Source organism: Schistocerca gregaria, chromosome 1 (genome assembly GCF_023897955.1).
Source record: "Schistocerca gregaria isolate iqSchGreg1 chromosome 1, iqSchGreg1.2, whole genome shotgun sequence".
Taxonomy (NCBI): Eukaryota; Metazoa; Arthropoda; class Insecta; order Orthoptera; family Acrididae; genus Schistocerca; species Schistocerca gregaria.
The window spans coordinates 514,568,905-514,585,784 of NC_064920.1; the positions used below are offsets into that span (position 1 = coordinate 514,568,905).

A 16,880-nucleotide genomic window follows, 5' to 3' on the forward strand; every position below is an offset into this window, starting at 1 on the left:
TTTAATGAACAACGTAAGAACATATGGTCTATCAGACCAATTGTGTGATTGGATTGACGAGTTCCTAGATAACAGAACGCAGCATGTCATTCTCAACGGAGAGAAGTCTTCCGAAGTAAGAGTGATTTCAGGTGTGCCGCAGGGGGTGTCATAGGACCGTTGCTATTCACAATATATATAAATGACCTTGTGGATGACATCGGAAGTTCACTGAGGCTTTTTGCGGATGATGCTGTGGTGTATCGAGAGGTTGTAACAATAGAAAATTGTACTGAAATGCAGGAGGATCTGCAGCGAATTGACGCATGGTGCAGGGAATGGCAATTGATTCTCAATGTAGACAAGTGTAATGTGCTGCGAATACATAGAAAGATAGATCCCTTATCATTTAGCTACAAAATAGCTGGTCAGCAACTGGAAGCAGTTAATTCCATAAATTATCTGGGAGTAGGCATTAGGAGTGATTTAAAATGGAATGATCATATAAAGTTGATCGTCGGTTAAGCAGATGCCAGACTGAGATTCATTGGAAGAATCCTAAGGAAATGCAATCCGAAAACAAAGGAAGTAGGTTACAGTACGCTTGTTCGCCCACTGCTCAGCAGTGTGGGATCCGTACCAGATAGGGTTGATAGAAGAGATAGAGAAGATCCAACGGAGAGCAGCGCGCTTCGTAACAGGATCGTTTAGTAATCACGAAAGTGTTACGGAGATGATAAACTCCAGTGTAAGACTCTGCAGGAGAGACGCTCAGTAGCTCGGTACGGGCTTTTGTTAAAGTTTCGAGAACATACCTTCACCGAAGAGTCAAGCAGTATATTGCTCCCTTCTACGTATATCTCGCGAAGAGACCATGAGGATAAAATCAGAGAGATTACAGCCCACACAGAATCATACTGACAATCCTTTCCACGAACAATACGAGACTGGAATAGAAGGGAGAACCGATAGAGGTACTCAGGGTACCCTCCGCCACACACCGTCAGGTGGCTTGCGGAGTATGGATGTAGATGTAGATGTAGATAAAAAGCCACAGTTATCAAATTATCCAGAGCTTTCCCGCGATATGTCCTGAGTTTTAATCTATACCTACATCAATGCTCCGCAAGCCATCTGGTGTATGGCGAAGGGTATTTCTGGTACCACCAATAGATTCGCTCGCATCTTTGTTCCATTCGCGAGTGCTGTATGGGAAGAAAGACAGTCGGTAAGGCTCTCTAAGAGCTCTAATTTCTCGAATTTTATCGTCGTGGTCGTTCCGCACTACATATCTTGGTGGAAGTAGCACGTTATCCGACTCTTCCCGGAAAGTGCACTGTAGAAATCTCAGTAGTAAACCTCTCCGTGACGCACACCGCCTCTCTTGTAGCGTCTGCCACTGTAGTTTGTTGAGCATCTCTGTAATCTCGGGCCGAATAAACGATCCCATGATAACACTCGCCACCCATCGTTGCATTTTCTCTGTCTCTTCTGTCAGTCCTACTTGCTAAGGGTCCCAGATTGGTGAACAATACTCAAGAATCGGTCGAACAAGCGCCTTGTAAGCCACTTCTTAGTGGATGAATTACATTTCCCTAAAATTCTTCGTTTGAATCTCTGTCTGGCATCTACATTTTCTACTGTTTGTTTCATGCGGTCATTCCCACTAATTCCATAGATACTGCCACGTACTTACTGTTTCTAGCAGTTTCTCTTCATTCCATTGAAACTCCACATTTGCACTACGATGATGAATAAGGGAAGAACACACAACATCACAGAAACTTCTACTTTGGGAAATATTATTCTGCAAATACTAAATCATTTAAGGTATTGTTTCAAGCAAATGTTCGACTGTTTCTAAATAATATCTCACATATGAATCTGCTGGCCATAATTGTACGTGACGTGGTGAATTGTCATCCTAAAATCTTTAAGTTTTTTAACTCTTACACATCGATTGTACACAAATGCATAGTTTATATATAAATGAGTTTGGTGGGTGGTAGGACAAACACAATAACAATCATAAGCATATATAACCCCAACACAAACACAATACTACGGGTCTTTGAAAAAGTTTCCGTTCGAAGGCCACTCTAACCCCCTGATATTTCATTCCCTCTCGCCCCATGTGGGGGTGGGGAAGGAGAAGGCTGGCAGCAGTACAAACAACCGGCTCTTCCTCCAGTAAAACATGTCTCTAACTTATATGCTGAAATAAAAAAGGAAAAACCAAGTAGATGCATGTGCTATTAATTTAAAATTATTTTAAAAGGCGATGTTACTGAAAGAATATAAGCAATATAACGCTGTCTACATGAATTGTTTAAAGACAGTGATAAAAATGTGGGCAGACAGCACATTTAAAAACACTTAAGAAACATTTGAAGAACACTAAACACTTGAAAAAACACCTTTAAAATCAATAACACGACAGAAGATACACTGTCCATTAATAACGGAGCACCATACACTTTCACTAACTGGAGAAGGAACTGCCCTTGGATGGTAGATTGTAAATGATAAGAAGTGTGGGTATGGAGGAAGATAGGACAGTGGTGATGATGAAGGATGAGGACTGGTAAGAGATGGTGACGAGACAGCGGTTGCTATGGGTACAAGGAGAGAGGAATGGAATAGATGATATTATGATCAATAGATCTGAGAATAAAAGGGAGTTGAGGGGGGGGGGGAGGGGCAAGAGAGAAGGTGAAATGGAAGTGGGATGGATGGGGTGGGAGTGGGGGAGGGTCAGAATTGGAAGGAAGAGTATATATCGGGGCAGAGTTCGTGGTCTGGGAAAGGGAGACGTCTGAAATTTCCTTGGAAGAGGCCGTGGAGAGTGTGCAGGTAAATGGTTGGTGAGATGTGTAGGTAGAGGCGTAGCAGCATACTAGGATTGGAAAGGAGAGGGAACACAGTAGTTTAACAGATATTGTAGGTTATTCGTAGGCATTCAATGTGACTGAGGAAAGGTGGGAATTTAATGATATGATAAAAGATCCTTGTGGGGGAAGGTAAGCGGATACGGAGAGCCAGGTTGAAAACGTGGCGTCTACCCCCTTGCCTACATGTGAGATTTATACACCTGCATCGGAGATGAGCTGGGTTGCATGTAAGCTGCACCAGTTTCATCAAACGGAAACATTCTGATCGTCACTTTTGTTTTTACGCATGTTACTTAAGAACCACCTTATCACATTTTACCTTCGAGTATATTAGGCACATATAGTGGAACTTCGTAGATAGTAAGTGCATTTTTGGATTAATTGCTACAGAGCAAATATCGCTGGTTAGATACATTGTACATGTTAGTACTGATTGATTGATGTACTTAGTATATACTATTTGATACTCTCATTGAGCAGCAGTCAATTTATGTAGTCATTTTGAATTCACAATTAGTGTTAATGCATATTCTCTAAGGTATATTTCCTCTGTGAGTAGCTACTTTTATTAAGAAACACATCTGTTTCGTTGCTCTTTTAAAATTTATTGTTGATTTTATAACTGGGCAGAATAAATTATGATTTATCTGCGGTTTCCCTTGTCTAATTTTTAATGTGATTCCTTAAGTGATTTGAGTTGACATGCTGTTTATTAAAGAAAGAGCATTTGGTAGCATTTATTTTAACATTGGATGACAAATATTATTGTGATATTGTTGTACATCGGGCCAGATGACGACGCAGTGCAGCACCGAAACCAATTGCATTTGAGTACAGATACTTAAAGACGCTCTGAAGGTGTTATGATTAGTCCTCGTTCACTGAATACATTCTACCTTCAACGGAATCATTATTCTAATAAACTGCCGTCGGCAGACAATGTGCTTATCTCTTTGCATGCACGTTACAGCAAGCATGAGGGGTGCTCATAAGAAAAGATAAGAAACAAACACTCTAAATGTAAGTGAAGTTCTTTTTTAAGAAGTAACCACCAGTGGCCTGAGCACAACTAACACACTGTTTCATGATCCGTATTCCCTGTTCCCAGAATTCCTGTGGCAGTGATAGAAGCCAGTCCCCAACGTGTCCTTCAGTTCATCGTCCGAGTTGAAGTGCATTCCCTTTGGAAGTCGCAGGGCGACATGCATGGACTGTAAGTCGGCTGCTCAAGTTGCTCTGACTTGAATTTGACCATTACAATTTGTTTCACTTTGGAGACATGTGGTCGCGGGTTATCGTGGAGCAGACTCGCTCCCTCCATAAGCAGCTCAGAGCAATTGATCTTGATGGACTTGAATAGCTTACAGAATGTCTCACAGTACACGTCACTGTTAATGCTTTTTCTGACTTAGCAGAATTCAATGAGTGGCGGATCTCTAAGCTCAAAAAGGTAGTGAACGTTATCTTGCCTGCTGAGGGTACTGCTTTTTAAATTTTTTTAGGCACGCATTTTGTCTTTAAGAGAGGACGCATTACACTTTCAGACTGTATTAGGAGGTTTGAACGTCTTGGTCATGTGACTGCATTACTTAAACGTATTTTCAGGATCCCCTTATGGTTATCGTTGTACTACAGAAGTTCTGCCTATTTCCGAATATTTCATAAATACAAATCACATCACGTTCTTGTTCGTTTGAGAGACGCCAAACCCTCTAGTCTTCTTTCATTTATTTTCTTTAATTGCTCTCCCGGAGGATGACAACAGGAAGGTAATCAGATATCAAGGGCTTCCATCACTCCTTGCTCGAATTAAATCAGGTGATGGGTCTTACTCCATTTGCTCTACTTTCCAAGATTTGTTGGTGGACATCCTGTGCAAGAGAGGTGCTTGGGAGATGGGAGCTGTCCGCCGGGTTCCAGGGAGGCGGGGCCCGTGTGACAATGACGGTAGTTATGCCGTGGAGCCTGGGCCAGGGTGGTCGACTTTGTATCGTTGCGTTCTTATAATCGTGGCTCGGTGACTGGCGCCTCACGTAGGCACACTATTTTCTATTTCGGTTACTCTTTCCGCGTCGTAGTCTTACCGCATGCACTTTAAAAGATTAAGCTGATTAGTGGGGTGATGCTTGCTGTATAACATTGCGCCGCTAGTATTTGGGAACAAGCCTCTCAATTGGAATAAGATTTTTCGTGGTGTTTTGGAGGGGTTGTTTGAGGCGATTAGTACCCTTGTGACTGTCACTAAGGTCCGCGACGAGCTGCTATTGGCAGCCGTGCGACTTGGTGGGGTCAGCGCTTTTTAATTTTTTGGGAGTTTGGGTACAGAACGGAATTTTTTGGGGACTCCATTCTGGACTGCTGAAGAGAGAAGACGTGACGTGGAGCCTGAAGAGTGGACGAGTTAACAGTATTCGCTGTATCGGTAGCCCAGACAGAGTTTTTGTAAGCGATGATCCGCACCACCGGTCTGCGGAACTCTGGTTCAATTTGCGACTTATCAGAACATCGTCCACAGCTCCATCTATTCAGGCTGGTCAGCAGTCCTAACTGCAATGCAGCTGACCCCACACAAAACGAGCGCGGTATTTGTTAAAGCATTTGGCAGCTCCGGCAACCTCCACTAGCCCCCAGCACCTCACCTATCTGCACAGTGCCCATAACAGGTCTAATTTTCCTTCGGGATTCTACAGAAGAGTTCTGTTACAAGAGCAGTGTGCCACAAGTTATCGGAAGTGTTTGGATAATCTGCCCACTCACAGACAGGCTTCACTTCAACTTTGCCAATTAATTATTAGTGGAAGTTGTTGTATTTGTCATGTAAATGAGATTTGCTACCTATTGTCATATCTGAAGACTGGATTTATTTCTTCTTATTATCTGATTATGATCGTACATCCCGCTTTCATTTCAGTAATTATAAATCCACATTCGAATACCCAGTGCTTAATAACGTTTTTGGGCTGGATTATTCAATATATTGTAAATTACGAGAATGGGCAAACCTATGAATCGACATTAGAAACAGGGCCAAATAGTTTGTTTTGCAATCAGTTATCCTTGAGCAGAATAAATGGAGCGACAGTTTGGGGGGGGAGGTGGTATCTCCATAACATTCAGATCCAGGTTTTACTCAAATTAGGAGACAATTTTCACCTGGCCATCAGGAACCCTTTTACATGTATGGGTCAAAGGTATGTATAAATGTGGAATAATTTCAGAGAGTTGATACTCAAGCCGTACCAGTTATGCCCTCAGAGTAAACTCAAACAGGATGTAGGAGGCTTTAGCCTGGATGTTAAAATGTTAGCGTGAGTGCGACGTGCAGGTACCTCTGATGAGCAGCGCCAACAGCACGAAGTAGGGGAAGATGGCGGTGAAGTAGACGATCTTGCCGGTGGTCTTGACGCTCTTGAAGACGCAGAGGAAGGCGATGAGCCAGGCCAGCGCCAGGCAGCCCATCAGAGACCAGTGCGCGTCGCCCCACCGCTCCCACGTCGCGCCTTTGATGCCCATCGCGAAGTCGCTGCAGGGGAGCAAGGCGAACATTTTGTCTTAGTAGTTACTCTAGTTTTCTATACAATTACACTGTTTCATCAAGCCCTTTTCCCCCAGGAATGACGGTAGCTTAAACAACTGCAGTTGTATATTTTGCTGCGAGCAATCAAATACTACTTCATTATTTTTAACTGGTGTATAATACTGTCTCCAGTCCTTTCTGTGACCATTACCGCTGATTTTAGCTAGTGATCCCCATCCGTCCACCCCCCCCCCCCTCCAACCACCACCATCAACATTAGCGTCTACCTAAACTTAGAAATGAAAGACAATTCTTTTCGAACACTTTTATTTCTAAAATGACGATAAATAAATTATATTTAGTGTTCGTGTTTTATTAAACCACGAACTAATGATTCAATGGGACAATAATGTTTATTTCGAACAAACTTTTTTTTTTATGGAGGTCTTAGTGCATCATTTGCTACCATCAACTCCTTCTCAGCTATGCATGCTAACGACGCACATTGAAAATAGACATTTGTTAGCAATCATGTTTCCTCTGCATTGCTCCTCTCCCCGCTGACACCTGCTGCACCCTTACCCTGCATCGCCATTTAAAATCAACCAAATTAAAATGCGTGCACTATACTTAATGTTAGTAAAGCTCTTGCTTGCTGTTCTCCTTACTTCGGCCAGCCTGGATTTTTTTGAGTGGTTTCCCATATCTCAATAGATGAATAGCGGTATGGTACCGATTCCCCGACTCAGATACACGTTATGCAACATTTAGAAATTTAGAAAAGTTTCTCACATCAGCACATGTGATTTACTCAAGACGCAAACAAATGGAGTACACTCATGTCTCCCTGAGGAGGAATTGGGGGGGGGGGGGGGGGAGGGAATAAAGAAGTCATGGATGTTGGTGATGAAGCAGTTTGATCTAATTTTTGCTGAAGGTGCAATATACTCCCAGGAATTCTTAGCGAAATGCAAGGTAGACATATAAATTGACGTATTATATATATAGTATCGTTATGCAATTTTTAACGGAGTGTGTCATACGAGTTTACAAACCAAACTGTGTCCCAAATTGAAACACGAAGGTCGAAGCACACTGAACTGCAGTATTTGACCTGGAAGACAATATTTACAGTAACCTCACACTTTTTGCAGGTGGTACAGTTATCTGCAATGAAGTAGTATCTGTAAAAAGTGCACAAATATTACGTCAGAACTTGGTAATATTTCAAAGTGGTGGCAAGGCTGGCAAATTGCTTCGCTAAAGGCAAGAATGTAGTACCCGATGACTACAATATCACTGGGACACAGCTGGAAACATTCAGCCTATGCAAAAACTCTTGGTGCAACAGTTTGTATGGATATGGAATGAAACGATCACATAGACTCAATGTAGGTTAGCTTCAATCGCTGGTGGGATGTTAGGAATATATGTTCACTTTACAAAGGAGAGTTCTTCCGAAACATGATGTATAATCGGGATTGTATGGAGGGTGTGGAAGGGCTTCCCAGTCAAAGTTCTGTAGCGTAGTCCAAACAGCCTCCGTCCGTGTGGACGCGTCCACATGTTTCCACTATGGTGCAGAAATTTCGGTAGGAAGCCCTATACGTCGTCCACACAGTCCCGATCTCTCTCCACGCGATATCCCTATTTTTGAAGCTGTGAAGGACATTTGTGGTCGTCGACATGATTCGGACGAAGATGTGCACTCCTGGGTACAATCGTGGTTCCGTAGGCAGCCGCAAACAATTTACCACCAAGGCTTTGACCGTCTTGTCTCACAGTGGGATGAATGTATTATCAGTCATGACGATTACTATTGAAATAAATAACACTTTACTTATTTCTTCGCATCTTTCTCATTTTCATTTGACTGCCCTTTATACTTAGGGGCTTCAGAAAGTAAGTTACACTCGTCGTCCCATGCTAAGACGACATCGCAACGAGGGTGGCGCATTCTGAGCCACGTTTCCTGCAAAAGGAAGTTCTGCTATGGTATGGATAATCACAGTGTACGCGGGAAATACACTAGCAATTGCCAAGGCACTCCGCAATACACGGAATAATACAATTCTTGTGAGGAAAACGTCACATTGCGAACAGATTCAAGGTGAAATTCTGGCAGTGTACGGACCAAACGCAATGGCACGTCCAGCTGTAGTGAAATGGTTCCAACAATTTGACCAAGACCTCAGAGTCGTGGGTGATGCTTATCCGAAAGGAAGGCCATCGACGTCGACCACAGACGACAATGTCCAGGCGATCGAGGAAGAACATCTGGGGAAGGAGATTTTCCAACAATGAGGACGGGACGGTCACGCTGCGGTTCTCTAACGACTCCCGGACCAAAGAAGAGATTTCTGTAGTGGAAGAATTGAGCGATTGGTAGAACGTTCCGAACGTTGATTTACAGAGACTTGTGGCTGTTTTGAAACGTAGTGTCATGTATCTGTGACACTTTGAAGTAATAAACGTTACATGGTCTACCATAATAATGTGTAACTTACTTTTTGAAGTTCCCTCATAAATGAGAGTACGCGTAACATCTTAATCCGGTCGCATGTAAAGCAGCAGTTTCGGGATCTTTGCCAGCTGAGATGGGGGCAATAAAATACCGCCTCCATAAAGATATCACGGTTGTGGCAGCAAGTGGGCAGGCCGTACTTGTAGTACTCCTCCGAAGACAGCACGCGCTTGACGAGTGAGCGCAGAGGGACGTCCGCTGTTCCGTTGGAGCAGGTGTGGGCGTCCTTCATGGCCATGAAGTGCTCGCTGCACAGCGTGTCCACCGGCACGCACGTCCTATTGTGGAAAGTCATGGGCGCGTCCGGCACGCCGAGATCCATGCACCTCTGGTTCTCCCATTCACTGTAGCAGTCTGTTGGGGCAAAGGAGCATCCACAGCATTAGCACATGGACTGCAGAGAATAGTTTCTATGCACAGAGGTTGGACAAAAATACGTAACCACAGCGAGAAATTCGTGCTTCAACATAAATTCAGATGTTAGCGAAGCCCGCAGGTTGCGCTGTTGTATTTGACCACTAACGGCACCTCTATACTAAGCATAATAAGTTGCAACTGCCAGTCACATTCAGAAAAGTGTCCTGTCGAGTAAGTGCATTGTATCATAGCCAACTGAACTCGAACCTGGACAAACAGTTCGTGCTTGTATGGTGTGTGCTTCCATAACCAAGGCACGTGAAACGTTTAGTGTTCCAAGAGCCGACGTAACGAACATTTATACTGGATAGAAGGAAGGCGGAAAAATATCAGCTACGTTACAAGCTGGAAAGTACACTACTGGCCATTAAAATTGCTACACCAACAAGGAATGCAGATGATAAACGAGTATTCATTGGAGAAATATATTATACTAGCACTGACATGTGATTACATTTACACGTAATTTGGGTGCATAGATTCTGAGAAATCAGTACCCAGAACAACCATCTCGAGCCGTAATAACGGCCTTGATACGCCTGGGCATTGAGTCAAACAGAGCTTGGATGGCGTGTACAGGTACTGCTGCCCATGCAGCTTCAACTCGATACCACAGTTCATCAAGAGTACTGACTGGCGTATTGTGACGAGCCAGTTGCTCGGCCACCATTGGCCAGACGTTTTCAATTGGTGAGAGATCTGGAGAATGTGCTGGCCAGGGAAGCAGTCGAACATTTTCTGTATCCAGAAAGGCCAGTAATGGACCTGCAACATGTGGTCGTGCATTATCCAGATGAAATGTAGGGTTTCGCAGAGGTCGTAACACACCTCAAATGTAACGTCCACTGTTCAAAGTGCCGTCAGTGCGAACAAGAGGGGACCGAGACGTCTAACCAATGGCACCCCATTACCATCACGCCGGGTGACACGCTATGGCGATGACGAATACACGGTTCCAAAGTGCGTTCACCGCGATGTCGCCAAATACGGATGCGACCATCGTGATGCTGTAAACAGAACCTGTATTCATCCGAAAAAATGACGTTTTGCCATTCGTGCACCCAGGTTTGTCGTTGAGTACACCACTGCAGGCGCTCCTGTCTGTGATGCAGCGTCAAGGATAACCGCAGCTATGGTCTCCGAGATCATAGTCCATTCTGCTGCAAACGTCGTCGAACTGTTCGTGCAGATGGTTGTTGTCTTGCAAACGTCCCAATCTGTTGACTCAGGGATCGAGATGTGGCTGCACGATCCGTTACAGCCATGCGGATAAGATGCCTGTCATCTCGACTGCTAGTGATACGAGGCCGTTCGGATCCAGCACGGCGTTCCGTATTACCCTCCTGAACCCACCGATTCCATATTCTGCTAACAGTCATTGGATCTCGACCAACGCGAACAGCAATGCCGCGATACGATAAACCGCAATCGCGATAGGCTACAATGCTATATTTATCAAAGTCAGAAACGTGATGGTACGCATTTCTCCTCCTTACACGAGGCATCACAACAACGTTTTACCAGGCAATGCCGGTCAACTGCTGTTTGTGTATGAGAAATCGGTTGTAAAGTTTCCTCCTGTCAGCAAGTTGTAGGTGTCGCCACCGGCACCAATCTTATGTTAATTCTCTGAAAAACTAATCATTTGCATATCTCAGCATCTTCTTCCTGTCGATTAAATTTAGTGTCTGTAGAACATCATCTTCGTGGTGTAGCAATTTTAATGGCCAGTAATGTGTAGAGTGATCGTGACAGATAGTCGTTCAAGAGGATGTGACGAAAGATTAAAAGTACCGCGGCTGCAGATGTCATTGCACAGCCGAATGTCGCACTCGCAAGCCCCGTCGGCACCAAAACAACACGAAGGGAGTTCCACAAGCTGAGAATCGCAGGGAGAGCTGGAATTTCAAAACGACTCGTCAGTGATGCAGATGCCAATAACATAAAAACATGGTGTCGAAACCATAAAACTAGAGTACAGAGCAATAGAGGCAAGTCAAGTCATTTGGTAGGATTAGTTTTGTTGTACACGGTATTCACGACCCGAGAGTTTAACATGGCGGGGGTTCGGTTATGATTTGAGCAGCCATATTGCGTAGTTCATTGAGCCCCTTGGTTACTCTGATAAGGTAATATCATCGCTTTAGCTGATCACGCCCTTTCCATTGTACAATATTTGCTCCTCAGTTGGTTGTTGGGGGAAGAGACCAAACAGCGAGGTCATCGGTCTCATCGGATTAGGGAAGGATGGGAAAGGAAGTCGGCCGTGCCCTTTCAGAGGAACCATCCCGGCATTTGCCTGGAGCGATTTGGGGGAATCACGGAAAACCTGAGCACGAGGGCAAACTGTTGCATCTGCCTGGGCGACCACAGTCAAGAGGTCTTAGTATTATTGAGCTCTACGCCGTATGAGGCATGGTAATACGCTGTGATTTTCATGCCTTCATATTCTTGTCCTCCCCCTCGTATACAAGGACACTTCCTGAGGATTTTGGTGTAACGGACATGTGGTCGCCAGTGGCTCGTTGCACAGTAGTTCGAGTTCTTAGTCCCAGGTAGCTTTGTATCTGTATTAGACTGAAACACCTCAAATGCCAACGGGAAGTGCTGTTTCTCTCTTTGGAAGCAAACTTCTTTCACTTATTCCCGGGCTCGCTGTTGACAACACTAATACCGCACTTTTACTCTACGCCCTGAGGTCTGCATACAGTACTGTCGATTCTGTCTCGAATGTGTTTTTCCAGTTGTGCTGTATTTTAACAGTGAAACAACGGCATAGACACGTTTACTAATGGAGGTTCGGCCGACATCAGTCTCGTATATGGATTCGTTGAATGCAATGACACAACGACGGCAACCACTTCACAGTAATTTTGCGTCTGTCTGAGGGCTATTGCCCATTACTCTTTTTTGTTATACGTTTTGATGACTGTATATTAAGTGCTCTTTTGAAGGTATTGTTTTGAACGTAAATATATTATAAATCTGTAAAGGACAATCGGAAGTCACCGGTGTCTTATACGACAATACTTAGGAAATGTCCCTGAACAATCTCAGAAACTTTGTCGGCGGACTTCGTGTTCTTCCCATGCAGCGAATAATTTAAGTCACTTTGTAGTGTCTCTCGCATAACTTGGATAAAAGGACAAAAACCGAATAATTTTTTTCTCAGGTTGAAAACGCTGGTATCTGTGACAAATGGCAGTCGTTGGAACATTTTTTCCAATTACTGAAATTCATCAGTACATAAACTGCTTTGTAAAATGCAAAGCCCCGCATTAGAATTAGATAATACATCAAAAACAGTGCATAACATCCACCTTCAGTGTGATGTTTCCCCGGGGAAGTTGAGAAGCTGCGTCAGCAGTCGTAGTGTACAGTACACCGTAAAGTCTCTAGCAATGTCCCACTGCTACTAACATGTTTCTTAGGTTTATTTCCTGCGTCTATCCAGATGAGGAAAACAGCGAAGCCAGTATCAGGTCTTCCATCAAATAGCCTAACTAATGAACAGGGGAAACGTTCTTTCAGTAAACGCGAGACATGATAACCATTGATGATTTTGCTGTTAGGTCTCGTCGTCACGAAACACTAAAAACGACTTTCCGCGGTTTACTTTTGTCACACAGTATATGTGCATTTCCTTAATGTTTTGAAAAATCTGTTGTGATAGATTGTAATTATGACACCTTTTTGGATAGTAATTTACATATCACAATGATATATTATATCAGGATTTGGGAATCAAACAGTAAACACTGGTGAAATGAAGTTCCCTGCCTCCTAATCTATATGTAATATGTACTATATACATGTTGTACTTTATAGGCATCCTGACCACCTGTTAGTACAAACATCGGGTCGAGTCACCATTCCCTCGCCAAATGCACAACACTCAGGAAAGTTCCACTTCTTCCACCGCTACCACCAACCTTTATAGAAGTAAGCAAATATTCATCATGTGACGATAAAGCAAAAGAACATAGGAGCAACTAAAAATCAGTATATATGTCGCTCCCATAATGCCAACCCCCTCCTTCCATAGTGAGATAAACAGTAACATAACATACGTCGATTTCGCTTATCGGCATCATTACAATCCCGGTCTTCAACACGGTGAGCATATCACGTATATTTTTTCTATTGTTGAAAATGCGTTCATGAAGTACTCTTTATTCTCTGTCCTCTCATCGATGATGGGCCAAATTTCTTGTCACAAGTACGACATTTAATAAGAGTTGTGACATTGAAGTGTATTAGATAGAAGAATGGTTGTTTTATAGCAAAAAAGTGTATTGTGCTTCGTATGAATACTTGTGATGAGTATTCTTTGAGTACCACAGCAGTAATACGCGAGGTAAGTGGCGTACGAGTGTGTCATGTCATAGAGACGGATTTCCATCTTCTGTCGTAATTACACAAGTTAAAAAGCAACCGTTTGGTTTCAAGCAGTCGTGGCTATACCGGAATAGCATATTTAAGTATGATAATTTCATTATAAATATGGGAAACCGAGGAGATATGGATGTTGAAGCAGTTTGATACAACTTTTGCTGAAGCTGCAATATATTTCTTGGAATTCTAAGCAAAATCCAAGGTCGACATGTAAATTAGCAAACGCTTAATAAGAGTAACACGTGGTGCTTTTTCCGAAACTGTTACACAACTGTGAGTTCAACTTGACATCGTCAATAAATTAATCATTTCAATTCAGCATTGAATATTTTGAGCAAATTGACGGTTTTGCTATGGGTAGTCCTCTCTCCCCTCTGACAGAAAATGTCTATTATGGATGACTCTAAGGAAAGGCCACTTGATTCGGCAGAACTTCATCCACACGTCTTCCGGTAATATGTGGATGATACATTTGTAGTGTGGCCTCACGGTGAACAAGAAGTGTCCCCCTTTTCTGCAGCATCATAATTTTATATGTGCAATCCTAAAGTATCGAATGCAAACCGACCAGCGCAGCGCCGAGAAACTGCAACAATAAGGCGCTGACCCGCGAGCCAATTGAAAGAACGGGCATCGCCACGCCAGGAATAGAGAGATCAGCGCCCCCTGTCGACTCTGACTTAACCAGTCGCCCATCTCTGGTCGACCCCCCGTTCGGTCCCAGACTTTGAGAACATCAGTACAGAGTAATAGGAAGACGATACTTGCGTTCTGCGAGTAGTAGTAGTGAGCAAATGTAATTACATGTAGGAAGCACAGGAAGCCACTTCATAACGAGAACTGAGGTTGTTGTCAATAAAATTCTTCTGCGCTGTTGGCCGCATTGTCAATACATAAAATTGTCCGACGTTTCGGCCACTATTGCAAGTGCCCTTGCTCAGGATTTTGTGCTGAGCTGAGGGCTGAACGAGAGAGACTTTACATCTTATATGGTAACGGAGGGACCTGTTTACGCAATTTGATAGGGTAAATGAGGATAGGATGAGTGGTGTTTGGCGTTCTCTATTGGTCTTTGTGTTGCTCCTTGTCACTGGTGGATAACGACGTGCTTGATTAGTATTTACGTTATTTCTTGCCAATGGTGGAAACAGGCGAATTGAAAACGGGTTGTAGTTGTGACGTAGCGTTGTTTCCTAACTGCCAGATCTGGCTGCGGCGTCACTGCGTTCTGTGTGCGTGCGACCTCCGCGGTCTCCCGCCGCCTGTGTGAGTAGCTTTACGCGCTCCGTCCTGCCGTAGCGTTGTCATTGCTGGCGCCCAGGACGCCGGAAGCCCATACTCGTTCTCTCTATTCATGTTGGCGGACCGCTTGCCTATTTCTGTCGCCTCTCTAATCTTCCTCCCCAATGTAAACGATTGTTTCGCCAGTACGTGAGCTCCATGGAATATTATCTCCTTATCGCACTCATCCTGGTGTTCGTCCACTGCTGACCTGGTTCGTTGTCCCATACAGATACATCTTTCATGCTCTAGAACTCGTGTGCTGATTGGCCGCCCTGTCTCGTCTATATACATCAGTCCGCAACCGGTTTCGTAGACTCCTGAAATGTTTAGCTTGTTGACCGCATCTTTCCTTGAACCTATAACGTCTTTTATTTTTTTGTTGTTCCGAAACATTGGCTTGATGCCGGCTAGGCGGCGAAATTTTCACACACGTTCCGTGACCCCCTGTACATGTGGTAATAGGGCTATGTTCTGTGCTTCCTTCTGCTCTTTCCTATTGCCTTCATCCGTTGTCGTCATAGTTTTATCTGCCATATTCTTCCCATAACCACTGGCTCCAAAAATGAATCTGAGGTCTTGTAGTCACACCTTCAGGTGTTCGCCATCGGTGATCCTGTGAGCCGTCCTTATTACAGTGTTCTGGGTAGGATGGCGGTGGGAGGAGGCGTGGTGGTACCTGCCAGTGCTGTTGGCGTTTCTGTATACTCTGTCGTCACGTTTAATATCAACGAAAGACAAGCTAAGCACTTCAGGAGTCTGTTGCGGATGTGGGCTAGTGCAAGTAGGCGAGACGGGGCAGCCAATCAGCAGACGAACTGCAGAACATGAAAGATGTATCCGTCTGGAACAACGCACCAGATCAGCGGTGGCGGGACACCAGGATGAGTGCGACGAAAGAAATAATATTCCGTGGTGCACGCGTACTGGTAAAAGAATGGCTCTGAGCACTATGGGACTTAACATATGTGGTCATCAGTCCCCTATAACTTAGAACTACTTGAACCTAACTAACCTAAGGACATCACATACATCCATGCCCGAGGCAGAATTCGAGCCTGCGACCGTAGCAGTCCCGCGGTTCCGGACTGCGCGTCTAGAACCACTAGACCACCGCGGCCGGCACGCGTACAGGTAAATCAATCATTTACATTGAGGAAGAAGATTACAGAGGCAACAAAAATAGCCAAGCGATCCGCCGACATGAACAGAGAGAACAGGTATAGGCTCCCGGTGTCCTGGCTGCCAACAATGACAAGGCTACGGGAGGACTGAGCGCAAACGCGAGCGAGTGGCTGACAGAGGCGCGCGGGAGACCGCGGTGGTCGTACGCACACACAGAGCGCAGGCGCGCAGGAGACTGCACCTGCCAACATCACTACGTCACATCGGCAACCCGTATCTAATTCGTCAGTTTCCACCAATGGCAAGAAATAACGTAAACAACAATCAAGCACGTCTTTATCCACCAATGACAAGGATTAACACAAAGGCTGATAGAGAACGCCTAATACCCCTCCTCCCATCCTCAAATACCCTGTAAAATTACGTACACTGGTTCCTCCGCTACTATATACGATCTGAAGTCTCTCTTGTTTAGCACTCAGCTCAGCACAAAGTCCTGAGAAAGGCCACTTGAAAATAGTGGCCGAAACGTTGGACAATTTTCAATGCGGTCAGCAGCCCAGAAGAATTTTATTGACAGAGACAAGCCGCGGAAGCCTACGTTTACGTTTAACTTTATTTCTCTCCTTTTTAGAAATAAATTGTTGTACTGATTATGTTATGTACAGATCAGTTTGAATTCTTGCCACCGACTATCGTAACTTCTTTCCTTACTTGTTTCTATCGGAGCGGACTCCCACCGTAGCCGACA

At 44.2% G+C, this 16,880-nt stretch overlaps 1 protein-coding gene across 1 annotated transcript in view; it reads right to left on the reverse strand.

The window, feature by feature from the left end:
- The window catches only part of LOC126354491 (sodium- and chloride-dependent GABA transporter 1-like), a 287,334-nt gene that overhangs the window by 106,341 nt on the left and 164,113 nt on the right, over positions 1-16,880 (reverse strand). Inside the window, exons 5-6 of the mRNA XM_050004222.1 lie at positions 9,052-9,265; positions 6,200-6,393 (exon numbers count right to left, since the gene is read on the reverse strand). Of these exons, the coding sequence (XP_049860179.1) occupies positions 6,200-6,393; positions 9,052-9,265 (408 nt within the window). The remainder of the gene's footprint in view (positions 1-6,199; positions 6,394-9,051; positions 9,266-16,880) is intronic.